This window comes from Lissotriton helveticus, chromosome 4_1 (assembly GCF_964261635.1).
Source record: "Lissotriton helveticus chromosome 4_1, aLisHel1.1, whole genome shotgun sequence".
In the NCBI taxonomy this organism is placed as follows: Eukaryota; Metazoa; Chordata; class Amphibia; order Caudata; family Salamandridae; genus Lissotriton; species Lissotriton helveticus.
In genome coordinates, this window is record NC_136063.1 from 644,478,797 (window position 1) to 644,502,934 (window position 24,138).

The 24,138-nt window shown below is 44.7% G+C and overlaps 1 protein-coding gene across 1 annotated transcript in view; it reads right to left on the bottom strand.

Moving 5' to 3' along the window:
- Positions 1 to 23,246, bottom strand: part of LOC144827270 (uncharacterized) — a 197,676-nt gene extending 174,430 nt beyond the window's left edge. Inside the window, exon 1 of the mRNA XM_078685648.1 lies at positions 22,717 to 23,246. Within this exon, the coding sequence (XP_078541774.1) occupies positions 22,717 to 22,951 (235 nt within the window). The 5' untranslated portion in view covers positions 22,952 to 23,246. The remainder of the gene's footprint in view (positions 1 to 22,716) is intronic.
- Between the last annotated feature and the right edge of the window lie 892 nt (positions 23,247 to 24,138).

Consider the following 24,138-nt stretch of genomic DNA (forward strand, 5'->3'; position numbering starts at 1 on the left):
CACAAAAAGTAAAGAAAAGTTGACATTCTTGGATGTGGAAGTGGTCCCGAAGGAAGGGTTTTTGACAGTCACACTACACCAAAAAGCCACTGATAAAAACTCTATTTTACATTACAACAGTGCGCATCCAAAAAGTTTGAGGGACAATTTGCCCTATGGGCAACTGTTACGAATACGTAGGAATTGTTCCGACAAAAAGGACTATGAATATCACTCAAATAAGTTTTGCCAACAGATGACAGAGAGAGGCTACCCTAAAAAAATGCTGAAACATGCGAAAAAAAGAGCATGGTCTACACCCCGTGAAATATTGCTGCAGAAAAAGATTAAACCCCCATTGGAGAGATTGGTTTGCGTCTCAACTTTTGGACCAAACACAAATAAATTCAAACAGATTGTCCTAAAAAACTGGCACTTGTTGGAGAACTTAGAGTGTGGTTTCCCAAGACCTTTATTTGCTATGAAGAAAAATAGAAGTATTGGTCAAGAAATTGTGCGATCTGACGTTTCATTGAAGGAAACAGGAACTGATTTACGTAGCCAGTTGGGACTCAAACCAATCGAGGGTCACCACAGGTGTGGGAACTGTGTTGCATGCGAATCCACACTGGAGGGTAATGTCTTTATCAACAAAGAGGTGAAATGGAAACACACTACATTTAGCAACTGCAAAACCAAGAGAGTTGTATATGCCATAATTTGCCCTTGTGACAGGGTATATATTGGAAAGACTTCACAGCAGATTAACCAGAGAATAACGCAACACCGGTCGAGAATTAAGAAAAAGGTGTTGACTGCGCCGTTAGTCGAGCATTTTGTAAATGTAGGCCATTCTGAAAAAGATCTCAAGTGGACCGTGTTACTGGTCCTTAAAACATCTAAAAGAGTCACTGACATCGATTCACTGTTGTTGCAGAAAGAAGCTTATTTAATTATGAAGTTCAACAGTGCACATACAGGGTTGAACGAAATGACTGAAATTTCCCGGATTTAAAGGTTGGCAGTCATGCCCATGCAGTCCAACTGTCCTGCACCGTGTTGGGTAAGACACTTGACCCTCATATAGAAGCCCCCCCAAAAAAAAGTTCAAGCGTTAAGCCACACACCAGTTTATTATAAATCAGCATGGTTCCACTCTAGTTTCACATAATACCCTGAAATCACCGCAAAACCTGGTGAGACAAACACATCACGTCACGTGGTGGCAGAAAGAACCACAAGCCCCACTAACGCCCGAGGCATAGAGAGTTGCCGTCTCGTTTCAAACTACACTTCCCAAGAGCCATACGCGAAGTCCCGCTTCCTCATTATTTGAAAAAACTAGCCAGATCACGTGGTGCTTCAACCAACCACAAACACCAGCCACGTCTGAGTAGCGGCATTGCGTATACACACTCGCGACGCCGGTCCACCCCAGCCACACGAAGGAGGTGAATCATAGTAGAAGTGGAGTAATCACATCGGTTTAGGTAAGGAAAGCCTGGGCTTTGAAACACAATATGAGCACACGCGTGCGCTCAATGGGTCAGATTCAACGGCATTCTTTCCGTTACAGGACAGGCAGTGTCAGCAAAGAAGTAGAAATATAGACGCACACGAACGCCAAAGGTAGGAGCCAGTCTCTTCCTGAGTAAATCGCTTGGCGCACATTTTGATGAATACCTGAAACTCACCAGGCTTTGCGCTTTTTGTTTGTGTTTAGAATAGAACGCTATAGAAGTGAACATTTACCGACCTGCTCTAAAAAGGTACCCAGGTACGTTCAGGTAATGGCACATGAAGTACTAAAATGTGGGGTTTGAGAGGTACCTGTCCCTAAAAATGATCCTTACTGTTTGCAGACAGCGGAACAGGATCAAGTGTGTATGCTTTTCACCCAATTTTCAGAAAGAGAGAAGGTCTGCACAGTTTTTTGCCACGTTGGCAGGTATGTACAAAGAAAAAGGCAAAAAGTAAGAAAAGGGTTGTACACAGGGAGACAGCACTCATGAGTGACAGATGTCTTAATTTTTGTTTATAGGCAAAAGCCAATGTGGGAGATTTAGAAGCCCTGATGAGAGTCCCTAGATACGTCAGAGAGGCTCGAAACGCGTCGGCTAACAGCTATTGATCTAGCTGGATGAAATAAAGCATCGACTCTTTGTTAACTTGATGAACTTGAATTCTGAGTTGTTTAAGAACAGCCCCTAAAAAATGTTTCCATTGCATGAAATGAGTGGAATAAATTGTTCTACATTGGTTTAACATTGGTTTATATGTAATTAAGCACTATAACTGTCCCATGAATTTATGCAACATTTTTTGTTCAAGGTTTGTTCGTATTTGGTATGTGATAATTGTATATTTGTATATTGTACATTTGGTATTTGTGATATTTGTGTTGAAAACCGTTTGTGTTTCACTGTAAAGGCCAAAGTCCTTCAAAAAAATGAGTAGTAAATAAAAAGGCTATTAATAACCGGACCACTAAAGGAATATAGTGTGGTTCCTGTATGAGTAATTACTACGAGTGACAAGGGTTCCAAGTCCTTCATTGTTTACATTATTCACAAGGGCCCTACTTGGTTCCGGTCCATGGGCCTATCCCCCCTGTTTGTAACTTGCCATTTAGAAATGGCACCCACAAACTTCAGGGCTGTGGGAGCTCTGATTACAGACGCCCCACGCCCTCCTGATGCTAGGTGTTCTTTCTCACACAGATGGCAAGTAGGCGCTAAGCCTCCCACCTGGTGCTCCTCCAAGGCACCCTCCAGTCTCTGGAGTGGGGTGGTAAACACCTGGGATGCTGCTCACACTCCCTCCCTCTCTTTTGAGACAGGGCGCTAGCCGGCATGCCCCCTCCCCCCCCAATACTCTGGGACCTAACTGCTCTACTTTGCTTCTCTTACCTTCCTAATGCCTCTTCAGACCCTTGGACCCATGACCAGGGGTCGAACTCTTGTGCAAGCTCCTGGAAATCAAAGAGCTCGCAACCTAACAAGGTCTGGCGCAATCCTGGAAAACAATTACTGAGCCTAGGCTCAATGGGGCCAAATTGAGCAACCCCTTCAAATCATTTGCCATGCTAATCATCACCCAATCATCCAGTGCACGCTTGTACTCATCTACACTTGGCACTGGCTGTGCGCTGCCACCATTCAAACTGGACTCCACCTGTTTAGCCTTAATGTCCAGTTCCGTCATGCCTAACTCATGAGCTAAGAGAATCTTCTTCTCTTCCGAGGTGAGAGCGTTCCTGCTCTCCTCTGCTCGCTTTTCACTTTCAATGAGCAGCTTCTTCTCTTCTGCTTGAGCTTTAAGTTTTAAAACCTCCAACTCATGCTCTCTGACCCTTTGGTTTTCCTCTAGCTCCTCTGGGGAAAAACTCCTCCCTGAATGGTTACTACCAGCCCCTGAGGCTGGTCCTTCCACTGGCAAATCCTGTGGACCAAAGCCATTCCCTGGGTCATCCTCATCCACCTCAACATCACCTATCTCCTGAGCCCCTGTGGCTTCCCACCAGGCCCTCTCCTCTGAGACATGATGTGTGGCTTAAAGGTCGCTCAGAAACAGAACCAAAAATAAAAAAACACAATATGTGGTTGCATCGTGGTCTGCGCTAAACTAATGATGTACACCCATTACTGTGAGTGAATTTGTAAATACACGTTCAAATCCCAACCCGCTGACCACAAATGTTAGAACTGAGAGTCTCTAGTTGGCTGAGGTAGGTACCTTAGGCCAAATAGGGACCCTTGTTTCTAAGTCAGGGAAAGGAAGGACACCTTCTCAGATAGTCCCTGCTCACCCTCTCGGTAGCTTGCCATGAGCAGCCAGACTTATCTCTAAGACAAATGTGTAAAGTATTAGCAACCCACTCCCAGTAACCCAATGATGACACCACAACAAGTTTTATAAAAAACGAGCATATGTTTATATAACAAGATATACGATGAGACCACACGATAAAAATCCAACATATGCGTTTTTCTAATATTTCACCTGGCCGGTTATTAGTGCTGCAGGCCCACTAGTAGCATTTGCATTACCAGACCTGGTACACATAGTGCACTTTACTAGGGACTTTACAAGTAAAACAAATATACCAATTACCATTACACTTTACACAGGGAGCGCTTGCACTTTGACACTGATCAGCAGTGGCAAAGTGCCCAAAGCATCTAAGTTGGCAACACCATGTCAGAAAAAAAGGTCTAGTGGGAAGGCAAAAAGTTTAGGGAACTTTAGCCAAAAAGGGCCAAGTCCAACACTATGCACCCTTCCTTGTGACTTATTAATTTTTAAAAGGAAGGGTTTTCCTCTCAAAAGGATTATTTTGACAAGTCAGCTGCAGGTTTAAACTGCAGCAGTCAGACTAAAATGGTAGGACTTTAGACATGTTTCACTTGTCACATTAGTGAATGGCACAATAAGTGCTGAAGTCCACAGCCACATTAACTTTCCATGCCATTGGCGTATTTCACTATATACTATAGCTGTAGGAGGCTGGCATAGTATATGGTGCACACTTTAAGTGATGCACCTTGCACTAATCCAAGCAACCCTTATGGTGATTTTAGTGGTGTTTGATTACCATAGAAAGCTCTCAAAGTGGTAGCTGTGGAGAGCAGCCTACAGGCTTATCTTGAAGGAGTGTTAAGCAGCTTGTTTTACCAGTTTAATCTTAGAGTGTGAGTTAAATTAAAAAGAACCACACAGTGTTTATATGAAAATACTTCTACTTAGTACACAACACTCACTAAAACATTGGTATATTTCCTATCCTACTCGGAGATATCAACACCATATACAACAATACTTTAAATGTAATAAGGTAAGTATCAAAAAATACAGTGGTGGCCAGGTGGAGACCAAACCATATACTAAGAAAGTGGAATGTGAACTGAAGAAGAGGACAGGACTTGGGCCAGAAGACCCAGAGGAGCCGGGGGACACAAGGAACCACCAAAGGTAAGTACCCAGTAACCCCACGGAGGCTGTGTGCAGAGTGGGAACACAGCTGTGTTCCCAATGGAAGTCAACGGACAAGACATGGTTGCAGTATTACAGAAAAAGGACCCTTCCCTGAGGACCCCGAAGAATTCTCTGGAGGACGGAAGGTTGGAGAGTCACCCCACCTGTGGAAGTCCAAGGAACCAGGTCACCTTCAGCTGGGAAGCCAAGTGCATAGGGGTGAAGAGACGTCGGAAATCTTTGTAGACGACAATGAAAGACTTGAAAGAAAGTACCTCTGGAGAAGAAGGTGAAGAAGTCCGATGGAATTCAAGGGTGGATTCTGGAAGTGAAAAACCTGCAAGCAGAGGGGACAGAGTCTATGCCACTCAGGAGTGACCAGGAGGCACGGAAGAGCAATGTCCACCGATGTCGGACGGTTCAGAAGAGTTGACAGTGTCCTTGTTGCTGCAACTGTGAGGACCAGGCAATGCTGTGGAAGACCGGGAGCTGTGCACGAGCTGTCCCACATCAGATGTCGGTGACTAGGTGATTGGTGTCCGGCAGGAGCGCAACAAGCCTTTGTAGCCGCAACTGGCCGGGAGAACGAAGAAGGAGCAACATTGAGACTAGCAATGTTCAAGGAACTCACCAACAGCAGGTGAGTCATAGCTTGCCCTGTGCAAGCAGGGGATCTCACTGAAGCAGGATAATTTGCTCAGGAGGAACCACTGGCCAAAGGCACAGGAGTCGCAAGAGGACCTCAAGCAGCTCACCATGAAAAAAGGCCCACGGAGCTGAGGATGCAGTGAAAATGCTGAGCTTAGAGGGAAGAGATGCTGGAGGCTGGAGCTTCTTGAAGCCTGAAGATCTCTTGAGTGTAGAGCCAATAAGCCTTGGCAACAGCAAGTCGACGCGGTGCACAGGGGTTCAGTCCTAGCGGTTCGGACAAGGAATACTGGCCACTAAAAATTGCAGAGAGGACAGGTCAGGTCTCGAGGGAGTTGAAGAACCACCACTTTTGTTGCTGTACCCCGGGAGGTCCATAGGACGACAGCAGCAACAGACCGGTCAGCTTCATTGTGGTGCATGCAGATGCAGGGGAGTGACTCCTTCACTCCAAGGGAGATTACTTTGGGTGTCCTTGATGCTCAAAGGTCTGTTGAAAAACCTGGATGAAGCACAGACACAAATGACAAAGACGACTTGCAGAACAGTGAGACCAGGAGCAGCAGAAGTCTTCTATGATACAGTCTTGGTTTCAAATGAAGCCCATCAAAGTCCAAGTGTCTAGATAGGCAAAGAGTGACATAGTTTTAGTCTTGAGTCTTGTCCCACAACAAATCTGAGGACCCACCCACAGGTAAGCCTTTAAGTACCCTATGTTGGAACAACTAAAGGGTCCCTCCCAGAGGAGGAGCTGGACAGAGTTGAGGATACTCCCACGTCTTCTGTCCACTTTCACACCAGAGCGGGAGTCAAGGGCTCCTTGAACTGGCTCAAACTGGAGTATGCAAGGAGAGCACCAAATGTGTCCTTCAAAGCAGTCTGGTGGCGCTGCCTGAAAGGCTGTTACTGGGATACAGGGATGCCTCAAGGTAGCCCCCCAGTACATGGGATCATACTTCCAACACTGGAATCGGTGTTAGGGTATGATTCCAACATGTTTGATACCAAACCTGACCAAGTTTGGCACAGCCACTATATAGTTAGACATCTCGTAATGACTGATGTCCACTATATGTATTAAAATGGCTGAACACACTTACAAAGCCTGGAGAATCGACTCTGGGGTTTGTAGCAGTGCCCTGCTCATGCAGGGGCACACTCTTAACCAAGCACCCTGCCCTCAGGACTGAAGAGCCTGCCATAGGGTTGCCCTATAGGTTTTAAGTGTAGTGACCTCAGATATGAGGGAACCTATCTGTCATGAGAGTTACAAGCACCAACTCACACAGGCTGCAATGGCAGGCCTGTAGTCACAGTTTAAGTGGACTCCCATGAGTGGCACAAGATATGCTGCAGCCCATGGGAGACTCCTCATGTACCTGTGCCCTGGGTAAATAAGTAACATATTCTGGGTAATTACAAGGTTACATCAGTGGCTAATTGTGGATGTCAGAAGTACTTACCATGGTCAATTTAGGGTAAAAGCACAGTGACTGGGGTCCTGATTAGCAGGATCCCAGTCAGACTAGGTCAAAAACATTCTGACACCAAGCAAAAAGTGGGAATAACCAGGAAAGCAGATCCTACCCTCCTAAAATAGCCTTATAGGAGAGTTGAATAAAATAATTGGTGATTAGCCAATATCTACATTTTTATGGATGAGAGCATATACACTGGGCACTGGTTACCACTGCTCCCGTGTGTAGAGTCTACCAACTAGAAATAGAATTCAGCATAAAAATTGGGGTGACAACGCACAATGGGCATTTTATCAAGCCAACACTATGGATTTTTTCTACTGCTGCTAAAATATCATCTTCTTTGGTGTAATGTAAGTCCTGTTTAAATCCCCAAACTAGTTAAAATGGCCCAACTAAAATCAGCTAAACGTTGTCATGAGATGGAATAAAATATGGAACATGATTTCACTTGCAAATTTGTCAAGCCACTCTGGGGGTATATCCAAATGCTACATAATAAAATATTCCCAGTACACATGTCCCTAAACATTAAAAATATATCTCTTGGTGCATGGAGTCTAAACCTAATTCTACACATTAATAGCCCTGACCGTCTCCTATTAGACCCACTTCTAACATTAGGTATTACAACAACACTTGTCTTCAGATCAAGCTGTATTGTTTACATGTCTGTTATGCAGTATTTTCATATCTTAATTTAATTTGAGAAAAACGGTATTACAACAATGCAATGTGCTTGGAAAAGTACCAATAATTAATCTTGTGTAACTTGGCAGGCAAGGGTTTTCTTCACAAGTGCAGATAATATCACATATACTAATACACATAGACTAAAATCTGAAAGAGGATTATAGTCTGAATTTGATTCATATACAAAATAGCAAACCTCAATGAGTGAATATTTTTAAAGAGAATATAAATGCCAAACTCATCCTAGCGCAAGCGAACTGTCATGAATGAGCTATAACTCAGCTGGAACTATTAGTTGGAGAAGAGCCAAGTTTTGAGTAATTTCCCAAACTACGCCAAGTTGGTCTGAGATTTTTGGAACAGAGGAAGATTATTTCATAATTTTCCAGTGGTGGTGATGGAGCTTTTACCTCCCCAATATAGCCCTTTTGGATTTAGAAACCACCAGCTTTTTAGAGAAAGTGGATCATAGCATTCTATTAGGGACATACCACTGGAAACTGGGCTTCAAATATGCCGGGCCACAGTCATGATGCACATTAAGGGCAATGCAAAGGGCCTTAAAATCAATCCGTTTATTTACCAGTAGACAGTAAATTTGAAATAGAACCTGAGAAAGCAACTGAAGGTTTGGAAGGCCGAAGAGAAGGTGGGCAGCTGCATTTTGAAGGATCTGGAGTTTATTTAGTAGTCGCTGTTAAATGCTGAGATAGAGGGCATTGCAATAGTCAAATATTGATAGCACTAAGGCAACTATTACAGAGTTCTGCAGCTCAAAAGGGATGCAGGGAAAGATGTTGTTCAGTATTTTCAGAAGATAGAAGCAAGATGAAGCAACTTGATTATTTGGCTTCAGAAGGTCAGCCTACCATCATTTTCAATAGATCAGACACAACTTTAATCTATGCCACACACACTTCAACTGATACACAACCACATCTTTGAATACACAGTCCAAACCAAAGTAACTCTACTCATACATCTCGCGACATTGGAGGTGAGGCCAGACTTTCCCATCTTTCCCTAGCTAAACTCTTTCTCCATTGGTACACTTTTTGTGATCCTTTCCTATTCTATTTCTACTAATGCATATTGCGTAATTTGTGTCTACTGGAATATAGTGAGTCATGTATAGTGAAGAACATATTCCCATGCTTGAAGCAACAGGCTCTCCAAATATACAATCATAGATAGCATAGTATACAAAACCGACTTTTCCTCGTCGAAGAAAGATACAAGACAGCTCTGATTATTTAGGCCTGAAAGCTGTTCTGTGTGCGCTTGCTATTTTTCTCCTATCTCTCCATGTTCTTTATAACATTCTTTCGAAATTTTGTAACCAAAATACTTTCTTTTAAAACAAAAATACACCGAAAAATGTAATTGTGTAAAACCATATACGCTGATGTGCAGATTAAAATATTCCATGTATTACCATGGGAGGGAGGGGCATCATGACCTAATCACGACTTCACCCCCTCTTGTCAGTCATGGCCCCACCCCACTGGGGTGAATGTTTGTCAGTGATCAGCATCCTGTCCATCAATTGTTCTTTTAGCATTTGTCACCCCAACGGTAATGCCCAGGGATGTATGACATTACAACGCATGCTTTTACCACACTTGCCTTTACAACGCGGTATTTACAACGCATGCCTTTAGAGCGCATAGCGCTTTGGGGTGCTGGATAGTGAATAGTTTAATTTACTATTACCACTCCAGTCCCCGTGGATAGTAGGGAAGGTGTTGGATAGTAAATTAAATCTATTCCCTATCCTAGAGCGCCCCCCAGCGCAATGCGTTGTAATGGTTTGCGTTGTAAAAGTTGCGTCGTAAAGGCACTGCGTGGTAAAAGTTGCGTTGTAAAGGATGTTTCCCATGCCCAGAAGTGGGTACCGTGCTGTCCATGCCACTGGAGTCAAGGAAGGACTTGGCCCATGGAGAGAGTTACGGTGGGGCAGGGAGGCGGGGAGGGGGAGGGGCAGGATGGAGGGTGTTAAAAACCGGCATATGGATAATTGCAGGTAAGTAAACAATTTAATGATTAAAACGAATTTCGGAGCGCGCACTGCATCGCATTTTGCGATGCAGGGCGTGCTACGAAATTCGGTTGAATAATTAAATTGTTTACTTACCTGCAATTATCCATAAGCTGGTTTTTAACACCCTCCACCCTGCCCCTCCCCCTCGCCGCCCCTCCACGGGCCGCCGCTGCTGGCCTGGCACTTCAGGTTAGACTGTTCACATGGGGAGCAGGGTCTAGACTTATTTGCATATGACTGGGTTTAAACTGGAATGGCATGGGTAACAAAACAACATGGATTTAGGCCCAGATCTCTGTACTGAGGTGAATGTTTGACAGTGATCAGCACTCTGTCCATCAAGTGTTCTTTTTGCATACCTTCACAATGTAGCAGTAGTCTATGTCGTAATGACAATATTATCTCTATATTTTGATACAGCATCCGCTGGGACCTGTGACAGCCATAGGTAGACCTCGGACTACCACAGCATCAAGGAAAAATGTTGTGTACCATTTTCTCGAAAAAAGCAGAATCAACTTACGGGGTAGTTCAAAATATATCAATACACTATTAATCTTTTTTACCCCAACTTAAGCTACTCCAAATGCCTTGTAGAAGATGTATTGTTTGTTATTGCTAGCGGGCCCTGCTTTGAGACACACTAGTCACACAAAAATTAGCTAGTCCTGCATGTTTATGTGCTCCATGACAGAGGTAGTAGATATGTAGTTACCGTTAGTAAATATCCATTGTAAGCAGGGCTTGACTAAGCCACTAGTTTTCTTTTTAAAACAGTCCACTTCCACTAAGAGGCTACGTTTTAGCAGTAGACCCATCCCAAACATTAGATATCAGCCAGAAGCAGGATGGCAAGCGATCCCCTGGTGGTTCGTACCACAGGCAACTGGAGGTGTGACAACAGCTTCCACTGCAGGAGAGCAGGGAGTTCACAGTAGGACTGGTTGGTTGGTGCAGGCGCTTTCAATAATGTTTCTGCAGGGCACAGTAATATTCCAGTCAAACTTTTCAAGCCCTGTCCAGTATTAGCAGGCAGCCAACAACTTCCAGTGGAATGTGCTAGTATGTATAGAAATGTCATCAAAGTTCTAAATTTTGCAAACTTTATGAAGTTTCTACTGTTTTCATGATAGCTCTCCCACATAACTTTATTAAGAGGGAACTTCACCTAGATGAACAGTTATGTGAGTTTACAAAATCCACATATGTATTGAATTTCAGAAATTGCCGTCAGTGACTTGTTGAATGGCAGAGGAACCTCATTATTTACCCAGTCACCAGCTAAACAGCATCAATTCTGTAGTATTTGGATGGCAGCCTGGTTTATGGCAGAGAAATGCCACTGTTTAAGTGGTGGCTAGGTAAAGGGTATAGAATCTCTGCTATTAATACAACACTCAACAGGTAAATAATTACGTTTCTGTGCTATCTGGCTTGCCACACAAGGCAAATAGTAAATAATCATTGCTATTTAACATGTGGTTATAATCTAAGCCTTTTAGACAGCGGCCTGATAGTGAGTGACGTTTCCCTGCTATTTGCACGGCTGAAAACATAAATACTTCTGTTTAGTCCAGTGCTTAATTTGTAAAAAAAAATGAAGTGCTGGGGCTGAAAATGATGCCAAGGAGGCTACAGCTCACTTCTACCTCCGGTGTGCCCAACTTTCAACACCCGCACTGCCTCAGCCTCTATTCTGTAACCATGCTGTGCTGTCTGTCCCATAAGACATGCATTTTACTTCTTTACCTACACTGACAGATGAGTGCGAAAATAAAATTTACACCAAATTAAAATGCTTTTTTTGGACCTATTAATCAGTGTGGTCTTACTGGATTTGTTGCAGGTCAGGAGGCTGCTTGAGCACAGCAGGTCATGTCACTGCTAGTGCTGCCTGTAATTAGTTTGGTCCAGGTATGACTACGGCATAGGCATCCACTGCTCAACTTGCTGTGACCCTGCCTGCTACAGCAAAAGCACTCCCAACCATAATGCTGCAATGACTGTGAGAACTAAGTATGGCTGTTGCACCTACTGGGCTCAAGCACACTCAGCAATTAGCATGCTTGGAGGCAGCGCACGGAAAATGCAGGTGACTCCATAGCGCACAAAAGTTGTGGTGGCCCACAGCCATATCAAGCACGTTGAGGATAGTAGCAATGCAGGGCTGCAGGCCCCCACTACAATTATTAAATGGGAGGCTTAGGCCCAGACAGTGGCAGGGTGCAGCAGACTCGGGGAATAGAATGCATGCCATTCGTTAGTGATGACTTCTTGGAGTCATGACAGGTGTGACGACATCATCACTAAAGTGATGATACACAATCATGCCTGCCTGAACAGATGTATGCCTCCCTATGAAAACATATCAGCCCGTCACCATGCAATGTATGTGGTTCTTTTTATTTTAAATTGGGCAATTAATATTGAGACCACCACCTGCAGGACCAGAAATTGTAGCCTGTGAAAGAAGTGCCGGTGCTGAGCACCTGAAAGCACCTGCTCAAATTAAGCACTGGTTTAGTCAGAACCTGGGCACATAGTGAACTTCCTTTGCTTTTTGCACAGCAGATAACAGCGAATTGCATTATGTGATCAAATTGTGCATAATCTCTGTTGTTTAACTAGCTGAGTTTGAACAAACTCTGATCAAATTAGGGTGACCAACCGTCCGTAAATTTCACGGACAGTCCGTAATTTCGTCCGTCTGTCCGTTGTCCGTGAAGGATTCTTTAACGGACGCCATTTGTCCGTCATTTTAACAGGGCACCGGTTGCCCCACCCTAACGCCGGCACAGCTTGCACCCACCTCCCTTCTTCACTCCGATGCTGCTCCAAAGCTCCTCAGATGCCCCGCAGCATTAGAGAGGCACAGCGGGATGGCACCCTCACACCTCCAGCCCTTGATGACCTGTTAAGAGGTGCTTCGAAGGTGACTGAGAGGAGGGGCTGCAGCTTCAGGAGCAGCGACATCTATTCACTTGCAAACAGGCCTGAATGCATCATGTCTCTGCTATTTAGAGGGGGGGCTCACACATTCCATTTCTACCCCGGGCCCCAAACATCCTAGACTCGGCCAGATTACACCCCTGATTACACCGAGGCAGCATGTGCTTCTCTTCACCGAGCTTAATTACTGTCACTAAATTGTAAGCAAACCTCGGTTCTTCAAACATGCAGTCTATAATGTAATACAATAAAGAAATGGCACAATCGCACCCACACTGATTAACAAAGTATGGAGGACAATCAGTTCAATCAGTTCTCTTAGAGTATCTCCTGTAAGTACTGTACATCACAGTGGGGGAAGTGGGGGATGGCATTTTGGACAGAGAGCCTGTCTTCTCGTTATCTTGTGCAGGAGGGGGCAAGGAGCCCAAGATGATACTAGAATACTGCATGCCCACCCCTGTGCCCACCCTGGTGGATCCTGTTCACTCTCCTGTGATGGCTCCTGCCCTCCCCTCAGTGATGGCTCCTGTCCCCCCATGTGGTGGCTCCAGTCCACCCCCGCCTGTGATGGCTCCTGTCCCCCCAAGTTGTGGCTCCAGTCCACCCCCGCCTGTGATGGCTCTTGTCCCCCCCTGTGGTGGATCCTGTCTCCACCCTGGGTGGCTTCTGTCCCAGTCCTGGAATGGCTTCTGCAGCGAGGGTGAAGTTCTTGATGGGCCTCTTCTCAAAAGGGCTCAGCTCAAAATTAATATGGAAAGGTGTGCGAGTAAGTAAGTGAAGGGATGGGTGAATGGCTGGATGAATTAGTGAAAGGGTGAATGGATGAATGAAAGATTGAATAAATGGATAATGAGAGATGATGGATGGATTGATGAGTGAGGGGAAGGATGGAGAGAAAATGTAAATAGCTGGATGTATGGGTGGAAGGGTAGCTGGATGATGGATGAGGGGAAAAATGGATGAGGGGAAGGATGATGGATGAGGAGAAGGATGGATGGATGGATGGAGGGGAAGGATGGATGGATGAGAGGAAGGATAAATGGATGGGATGGATGGATGGGTGAGGGGAAGGATGGATGATGGATGAAAGAAAGGATGGATGAGTGGAAGGATGGATGGATGAGGGGAAGGATGGATGGATGAGGGGAAGGATGGATGGATGAGGGGAAGGATGGATGGATGAGGGGATGGATGGATGGATGAGGGGATGGATGGATGAGGGGAAGGAAGGATGGATGGATGAGGGGAAGGAAGGATGGATGGATGAGGGGAAGGATGAAGGGATGGATGGAGGGGATGGATGGATGGGTGGGTGAAAGGATGGATGGATGGATGGATGGATGATGAGGGGAAGGATGGATGATGAGGGGAAGGATGGATGGATGGATGATGAGGGGGTGGATGGAAGGATGATGAGGGGAAGGATGGATGATGAGGGGAAGGATGGATGGATGGATGGATGATGAGGGGGTGGGTGAAAGGATGGATGATGAGGGGAAGGGTGGATGGATGGATGATGAGGGGGTGGGTGAAAGGATGGATGGATGGATGATGATGGAATGGATGGATGATGAGGGGGTGGTTGAAAGGATGGATGGATGATGAGGGGATGGATGGATGGATGATGAGGGGAAAGATGGATGATGAGGGGAAGGATGGATGGATGATGAGGGGGTGGGTGAAAGGATGGATGATGAGGGGAAGGGTGGATGGATGGATGATGAGGGGGTGGGTGAAAGGATGGATAGATGGATGATGAGGGAATGGATGGATGATGAGGGGGTGGGTGAAAGGATGGATGGATGATGAGGGGAAGGATGGATGGATGATGAGTAGGTGGGTAGAAGGATGGATGATGAGGGAAAAGGATGGATGGATGATGAGGGGAAGGATGGATGGATGATGAGGGGAAGGGCGGATGGATGGATGGATGGATGATGGGTGGGTGAAAGGATGGATGGATGGAGAGTGGGTGGGTGAAAGGATGGATGGATGATGAGTGGGTGGGTGAAAGGATGGATGGATGATGAATGGGTGGGTGGGTGAAAGGATGGATGGATGGATGAGTGGGTGGGTGGATGGTGGGTGGGTGAAAGGATGGATCAGTGGATTGGATGGTGGGTGGGTGAAAGGATGGATGAGTAGGTGGGTGGATGGTGGGTGGGTGGATGGTTGGGTGGATGATGGGTGGGTAGGTGGATGAGTGAAATGATGGATGGATTGATGGATTGATAAGTGCAAGGGTGAATGAATGGACATATGAGTGAAAGGGTGGATGTAAGGATGGATGAGTGAGTGAAAGGGAGGGTAGATGGACACAAGGATGAATAGATGTGTGAAGGAGTGAAATGATAGATGGATGAATGATAGGGTCAATGGATGGATTCATGAGTGGATGAGTAGATGGATGGATGGGTGGGTGGATGGATGGATGGAAGGAAGGATGGCTAAGTGAAAGGGTCAATGGAGAGAGAAAGGGAGGATGGATGGATGATTTAAAGAGTGGATGGGTGGAAGGATTAGTAAGTGAAAGGATGGCTGGATTGGTGAAAGGGTAAATGGCTGAATGGATGAGTGAATGGATGGATGGGATGAAGAGTGGATGGATAAGTGTACAGATGGATAGGGTGAAAGGGTAAAGTAAAGTAAAGTCCACATTTGTAAAGCGCACAATCACCCGTAAGGGTCTCTAGGCGCTGGGGGCCGTCGGGAAGATTAAGCGAGCTATTGCCCAGAGTCACATGGTGCTGGGTTAACCTGCCGCCGGAGCCGGGGATCGAACCGTGGTCCCCAGATTCCAGCGTCAGTCGCCCTGGCCGCGGATGGATGGATGGATAATGGAGGATGAGTGAAAGGATGAATGAGGGGATGGATGAAGGGATGGATGAGTGAAATGATAGATGGAAGGATACATGATGGATAGGTTTGCAAATGGTTGAATATGTTTGGAAATGGCTGGGCTTACTTATATACTATTGCGCGACCTCTGATGTGTCTGTAAAACGTACCTATTGTCCTGAAGTTTTGTCCTCAATTTTGACCTCCTGTCCTGAATTTGTGTCCTGAATTTTGACCCTTTGTCCTGAATTTTTACACTCACCGTCCTGAATTTGCACCAATGCCAGTTGGTCACCCTAGATCAATTCAATTTATTTTATTATGATTTTGGCTCTCCGCAGAGGGCCACATAAAATATACAAAAAACACAAATACAAATCAATGCAAATACAGAGGGTTAGCCACCCAAGAAATATCTAGCATAGATGCTGATTAATATTCACACCAAAAAATATACAAAAATACAATACAAAGCAGTACAAATGCAGAGGGTTAGCCTCCCAAGAAATATCTAACCTAGATACTAGTTAATTTACCCACCAGAACAGTAAATGATTGACAAGTCAAAGAGCATCTCCATAAAATATCAGTAAATAGCTAAAAAACCTTTAAAAAAATTAAAAATGTAGAAGCAGAACATTTCGCTAGGAGGAAAATACAATGCATGACGAAAATCATTCAAAGTTAAGATGCCAAGACGAAAACAAATTGCTTTTATCCATCTAGTGCGCCATTTACATAACGCCGGGCAGATCAGTAGGACATGCATGCAATCCTGAATATTTAATTTACATAGGTTGCACAAAGAGGAGGAGCCATACCATTTAGATAGCAGAAGATTTAAGGGTATTAAATCATAACGTAACAAAAACCAAAATCTTCGTATGCCGTGTGGGAGGGACCATCGCACATAAGGTTGTGGCTGCTTCATCATGTAAGTATCAAGGAGAATATCTATATTCTTCTTTCCCTGAATTGATTTTTTATCTGATTGGAAGCAGAGGTCCCAAGAGGCTGTTTTTAAAACAAGTTTTAACTGTATAGGTGAATACGAAAAAAGGGTAGTTTCTTCTAATTTTAGAAACTTTACGGCTATTCTGAAATTACGAACGAGTTGGGAAAACTCATTGAAACTACCTAGAAGTTCCTTTTTGAGCAAAGCTCTCAGTGTCCCAGCTTCCGCTCTTGCAAGACAAGACACCCATCTTACAAGGGCACAGAGTCCCTGTACCCAACTGCTCCTTAGACCAAATTCAATCCTACAGGCGGCCAAAGAACATGCAGTGTTTAATGAGGAGAGAGATCTTAAAAGTTTCCCCTCAATCCGATTGCAAAAGTCCCACTTTTTTACCTCTATTAACTCTATACCATAGAGAATAGTTGCCGGGATTTTGGCTCTGTACACCTCCAATAAAATCGGGAAGTGACGTTTCCCCGTTGCTTGATATAGAGAGTTTAGACCTTTGCCGTGTGCAACAGCTTTGCGGGAACAGTGCTCTATGTGGAGTTTCTCACTCAGATTAGCCGTAACAATTTTCCCCAAAAAAGTATATGACTTAACAACCTCTAACTTTTGCCCCCCAATGTACCAACCAAAATCTGCTACTCGACCCCTCCTTTTACCTACTATACACATAACCTTACTCTTGGATATGTTAATCTTCATGCTATGAGCCACAGCATAACTATGAAGAGCATGTAGCCTATTTGAAAGTCCTTTGGGAGTCAGATCAAGGATGAGAACGTCGTCTGCATACATCAGACAAGGTAGAGGGGACCCCCCCACCAGAGGGGCAATACCCTCAGTGTTAGACATGGCAGCGGGCAAATCAGCCGTATATAACGAGAATAAAAGGGGAGCCAGTAAACAGCCTTGTTTAAGGCCGTTACACGATAGAATAGGGTCAGAGAGGCCCCCTTCACCCCCCAGCAGGACCCTACACCAGGTCTCTGTATGGAGGGCCCGGACCAACTCCAACAGGTAGGGCGGGAGACCTAGAGCAGCCAATTTTCTCCACAACATTCCACGGTCCACTTTATCGAACGCGGTGGAGAAATCGATAAATGCTGCATACACCGTCCCCCTTCGCACCTGTACATATTTGTCCGTAACCACATGTAGAGCGGTAAGATTATCTAGGGTTCCGTGATTCCTACGGAACCCAGTCTGAGCAAACGGCAGAATATTGTTCTCCTCGACCCACGCGGATAGGTATCCTAGGAGACATTTCGCGAACACCTTCCCAATTGAGTCAAGGAGCGCGATCAAGCGATAGTTACTCGGGCAATCCCTCATTCCCTTCTTAAAAATAGGGACCAGGATACTCCCCCTCCACGAGGCGGGTACCTTTTTAGTCATAAAACATACTTTGAACAAAGGGTACAAAATTGTACTCCACCCGAGCGGGTCCTGTTTAAGGACCGTCATGGGGAGTTCGTCTGGACCCATTGCCCCAGAGACACGCATATTTTTTATGGCCGTCTCAATTTCCTCTGCTGAAGGATAATTCATTAGGCCAACCGCATCCGAACCCATGCTACTAACATCACATAGGGTATCTTCAAGGGCGGAAGTGTCAGACATGCAGTTCCCTGCATACAGGTCCCGTATATAACTGGCCCATATCTCTTCCCCGATAGGGATAGGGGAGGGGCTTAATCTAGATCCACACCCCTTACCTATTATTGCCCAAAAATCTCTAATCCTGCCATGTACCACAGATTCCCGCAGATCAATCCAGGTAATATCTTCCTTAGCCTTTTTTATTTTTAACTTAAGTCTATTTCTCTTTCTTTTTAACCTGGAAATCTCTCTTCCACGTTCAATGCCTCTTTCTAGATATTGTTCCCGGACAAGGTTATTAATTTCCTTGTTTAAAATACACAATGCCCAGGGAACTTCAACCCCTCTTTTTGCTCGTGAAGATTTTTTAGCACAAGAAATGACCTTACGCAAAAATTCTTCAAAATATACTATTTCGTTACCCTGCCACTCATTAAGAACTAAAATGGTATTAAGTAACAATTCCTTCACCCCTTTAATGGCAAAGGAATTCCAATAGCACCTTCCCGTAGAAACATGGAAGGCAGCATCACTGCCATTAAGGGACCAGGGTGCGGTGGGCAGGCTTTTTAAGGAAATAGTTACCAATAATGGAGTATGGTCACTCAGGGGGGTAGGTATTGTCTTGAGATCGAGAATAGATGGAAACAGGCCATAGTCCACGATGACATAATCCAAGATGGAAGACCCAAAGGGGGACTTATGGGTAAATTTTGCCGGGACGTCCGACGGTAATCTCCCATTTATTATAAGCCCATCAACGGCCATCAACTCTTCTAACAGAATCTTCCCTCTTTTATTTGTTACTGACTTTTCCGGGAAGAGAGCCTGGGGGACAAAGTGAGCCTCTTCTTTACACTTATTCCTGAAAAGCTCCAGACTAACATTGGAAATCTTACAATTGAAATCACCCATGATCATAACCACTGGAGGAGCGGGAACATTTTTAATTTGATCTACATAGCGAAATATCCGCTTCATTCCCACATTAAAACATTCGTCTGGAGGTATATAAACATTTAAAATCACAATAGGGGCCTTAATACCAGCATTAAACAGATTTTCAATAGTAACGGCATGGAAAAGTTTGCAGGAGTCAATATAATGAGAGAATCCCCATTGCACTTTATTAGATAGTAAACAGGCGATCCCCCCCCTGGCGTGACCTTTCTTGGAGGGGGCAGCGGGCACTTCCAAGACATAAAAATCTTTGGACACATTCAACATATTGACACACCAGGTTTCCTGCAAACAAATCACATTCGCTCCCAGTGAAAAAAGAAAATCAAATTTCTCTGGGCTACTATGAATCCCTGATGCATTCCAAGAAATAATATTCAGCGAGCTGTTAAAGATGCTGAAACAGTCTGGGGTTGTCCTTAGTTTTTGTAGTCAAGGCTCCATGTAACCAATTCCACCGATCCTTATCCTCTAAACATGAGGAAGTCTGTATTGGCGGCTGCGGATTCGCTTGTGAGACCAAACGTTTTCCCTTGGAGACCCGAATCTTCAGATCCCCAAGAGAAAGGGACACCCCCTTAGTTTTATCTCCTCCAAAAGGCTCTCCGAATGCATACTTAATGTTGCCCAAATTAAAGATCGGGAGAATATCAATACCCGTCCGTTGGAAAATCTCTGCATGCTGCAGTATAAGGTTTACAATAATTGGTGAGTAGAATTTAACCCTTATACTCAAAACCTTAACTTCACCAAACAGGGTGACCAACTCAATATCTCTAGTTTGGATATGGCGGAGGCTTTCGCTCTCACTAAAGCGCTTTAATAACCAAGCTCTATTTAAGGGAAGGTCCACATCAAATAAAGGAAAAAAGTCCAGGACTAGAGTGTCCACTGGACCTTTAGATGTAAATTGGGGGACCTCCATGGTAGGGTCATCAACAATGTCTCTAGCCGAGGAAAAGGGGGGGCCAATGGATTAAGAGATCCGGATGGAAAATTACATGGGTCTCCATTCACAAGTGATAGAGGCTTATTTGACAAGGGACCCCCCATTCGCAACAGCACCTCCTGAGATAATAGGGGCCCCAATTCACATTCTCCATTTGAGGGTACAGGAGAGAAGGAGTTAGATTCAGCATCCGCCATTACAGATAGTGAGCGGAATGCCGAGTCAACTACTTCATTCTCCCCTACAATCGAACAATTTTGGAATTTTATTCGGCGCTGCCTTTTCTTCTTATGTTTACGGATAGGTTTCTTTTTATTTCCTTTATTGTTACCATGTTTACCGGTTTTTTTCTTTACAACAGGATTAGCTTCATACTCATCTTTTCTATTCTCAGATGTAAAGATGGGAAAAAGATCTAGAACCCCATTCCGTCCAACAGTAGAAACATTTTCCTCCTCAATCTCTAGAACCGAATTCTTAATGCAGTTCGACGCTGCTGTTAAAGGGCATGCTACAATGTGTAATTGAGGAGATGTCGACATATCCTTCATCTTAACGATTTGGGCATCATCATTTATTTCGCCCACTTGTAAGCAATGCTCCATCATGGTACCAGGGTCACCTTTTAAGACAGTAGATTTTTGTAATAGAGCCTTCAGGATTTGAGTAACTGAGTCCAAAATGCAATCTGAGCTGCCAACAAATTTCCCCAATAGGGCTAATATCGAGGATAACAATTGTTCCAAAGCAATCATGGACTCAGAAATAGGTTTTTCACATGCCTCGTGAGGATGACATATACCAGATAAATTAAACCCCAATGACCCGGAAGCATCTAACAAATTAGATGTGCCCTGATCATTTAAGGAGGGGGTACTACTATGCATCATAAGCTTAGAAGGGGTCACATCGGCCATAGGTCTACAAGGAGCCTTAGTCTCCACTTCAACAATGTTTGCACAATGGCCGCGGGATTCTGGGCCGGTGGATGATGACAGCAAACCGCCACCCGACCCCTCAGCCTGTGAAGCATAGGACAACAATGGAAGCGTTGGATGAACTCCTTCAAGTCCCACTAGTTCAGCCGTGCCTTCTCCCTTCCCTTCAAAATTAACAAGAGGCGAAGACACCGCCAATACCAAATGTGGTGCAGGAGAACGCACCAAGTTGGATGGGGGAGACATGAGAGCAGAGGTATGGATCTCCTGGCCCATAGCACCGGTAACTTTATTCATTGACACGTTAGTGTTCTTAAGATTCGGCAGAACCCAGAGATCCAATAGTTGGGATTGACCCTTCAGTGGAGGGTTGTTCACAGATTTGTTTCTTATGCGAACGGGCTCTTTTTGTGAGGCCAAAATGCCTCCAACTTCTCTCCCTGAACGCAATGTTTTAGCCATTTTTTACACAAGAATAAAAGAAAAGAAAATAATAACACAAAAGAACCAGCCTCCAGAAGAAGTAATATAAAATATTTAAAAATATATTTTTTAAGAACCTAAATAAAATTTATAGTCCAGAGGATCCAATAATGACCACAAAACAAAACTGTTCAGGAGGATAACACAACAGTATCTGAAAAATTAATAATCCTGAGATCGTCCGAGACACACAATGCGACTCGAGTTCAAACAATCCAGTTATCTCAATCAAAGTAAATAACCGGGCCCGGCCCGGCCTACCTCGGCCACTGAGGGCCCGCCCTTTGCCCGGGCTTAGCCCGGCGCCGCCCGCGCGCGTCCCGCGATGCGCGGTATTTCCTTTCAATTTATTGCAGGTGAGGGGGGCGTGGCAGGGAGGTTCACCAAGCCCTGGTGCCTTGTGGGCGCTGGAGTTTTCAGACCTCCTTGTGGCCAACAAGCCCCCCGCAGCGAGTGTTTCCCGCGAAGCGGGAAACGCGAGCAGTGGTGGTTCAAGCGCTGCCAAATAGCGCTGTAGGCACAAAAGTCCTGGCGATTGCCTCAGTGCGCTGCAGTTTTAGATTTCAGGCAGGTAATTCACGCACCAGAAAAACAGCCGATCTCCCAGCGTTTCAAACGAACTCCGCTCTTCTGCAGTCAAATCACTCGATATATTGCAGGTGAGGGGGGCGTGGCAGGGAGGTTCACCAAGCCCTGGTGCCTTGTGGGCGCTGGTGTTTTCAGACCTCCTTGTGGCCAACAAGCCCCCCGCAGCGAGTGTTTCCCGCGAAGATCAAATGATACATAATATTTGCTATTTAACCAGTAGCTGGGTAAAAGGTGAAGCTTCCTTGTTTGCATGATGACAGCTAAATAGAATGCAGTCTCTGCTATTTGCCTATAAATTAGTGCATAGAAGAGAATATTCATATTTTCCAGAGGCAGGCTAAATAGTTGACACTAAAACGATTTTGTATTGGTGACTATTCATGCAGATGTATAGGCAGCACAACACATTGTTAAACCCTAGAAGGCAAGCAACCGAAAAACGGCACACTCTCAAGTGTGTCAAAAAAGCTAGATATATTCAGAGCCATAACTAGGGCCAGTACGCACGCTCTAGCATGCTTGCACGTCTCAACCTATCCTGCTGTTTCTCTTCTTGTAGACTGCTGTCCCTGAAGCAGCCACAGGGCTGTGCTGTGCACTGTTTATCTCTCGTTTAAACAGAAACAACTTACCGTGCGCGTGAAAGAGTACCGTGCCTTTGTAGTCCTGCTGCCCGGAGAGCAGCGGCTCGCCCTGCTGAGTAACGTACTGCACCGCCGGCAGCGTGAAGGTTACCGCACTTCCAGCACGAACGTCTTTGCTCCCCTGCTTCAGCTCGGACAGCTTCTTTGTCCACAACGAACTATCTGACGTGACAAAAACACAGGCGTAGTCCGGCTCGTCGTCAAAGTCATTTTCCTCATGCATTTCACTGTAAAAGGCCGTGGCAAAGCCAAGTTGTTAGAAATGCAGAAAGCAGTGCAGTCAGACGGCTAGAGGGAACTGCTTACTGCAGTCCTTCGTCACTTCTGCTTCACCTTCAGGAAGCATTTACTTAGCCATCCGCCAATAGTCGGCGTTTTCACACGATCCTGCAGTCTCCTGACTATAAACACAGAAGTGGTTAGTCATACATAATTGTAGGGAAGGGAAGTGTTTTTCTGTTTGCTTCTGATTACAATGCAGAGTAGGCCTCACACCCTCACTGCTTTCTTCTAACCCAATGATGTCATCCAAAAGTGAAAAGAGAAAGGGGGGCGCTGCAACTCAGCAAAAATTGTTTTTCATAGGACTGAACAGGCCCCCTGCTGGTCACAAAGGTTTATACGTTGTGTCTCATTTGCTTTCGTATGCATAATGGAGGTTGTACACTCAGTTGCAACAAAGTATGTTCAAATGTATGAAATCTGCTAAAATGATTTTAATGATCTCACAGTGAAACTATTATTAATGTATAGAGAACGTTGGCACATATTGAATGAGATGTATTTTCCAAATCAAAGTTAAACGATCCAGTTCTTTTATCAGAAGGCCAGGCAGCGACTTAGAGAATACCCACATTTAGTCACATACGCTGCCCAAGTGCAAATAAATAGCTTATAATTCAATTAGATAACTGTGATAACATTCTTAATGGTTTCCTGTTGAACTCATATGGACCAACTCGGAGCTCATATGCTTTTTGTTGGAGACTATGTGACAATGATAAATAACAGTGAATAAGGAAAAAGAAACTCCATATCAATATTCTGATTGGGTGACTGGAAGAAGAGAAAGGGAGCGCTTGGGTCAAGAAACCTACTCCAGTTTGTGCTGCAGGCAAAAAAAAAAAACATTCTGAATGGCTGCAGTAAACAAGCATTTGCAATGCAATACGTCTCGCGTTGATGAGAGTTAGAGCTATTGGCGCTGGAAATGACGGATTTTTACCCATGTGTTTTGGTTTGGAATGGAGCAATTACAATGCAATCGGTTTCACATTTGTGAAAGTTACAGCTCTTTGTGTTGAAAAGGAAAATGTTTTTTTATTTTTGTTTTTTTGTATACAGTGGAATGATGATATTTACATAGTGCTGTTGTTATTCATATGACCTTGTGGCACTGGAGAACCAGAA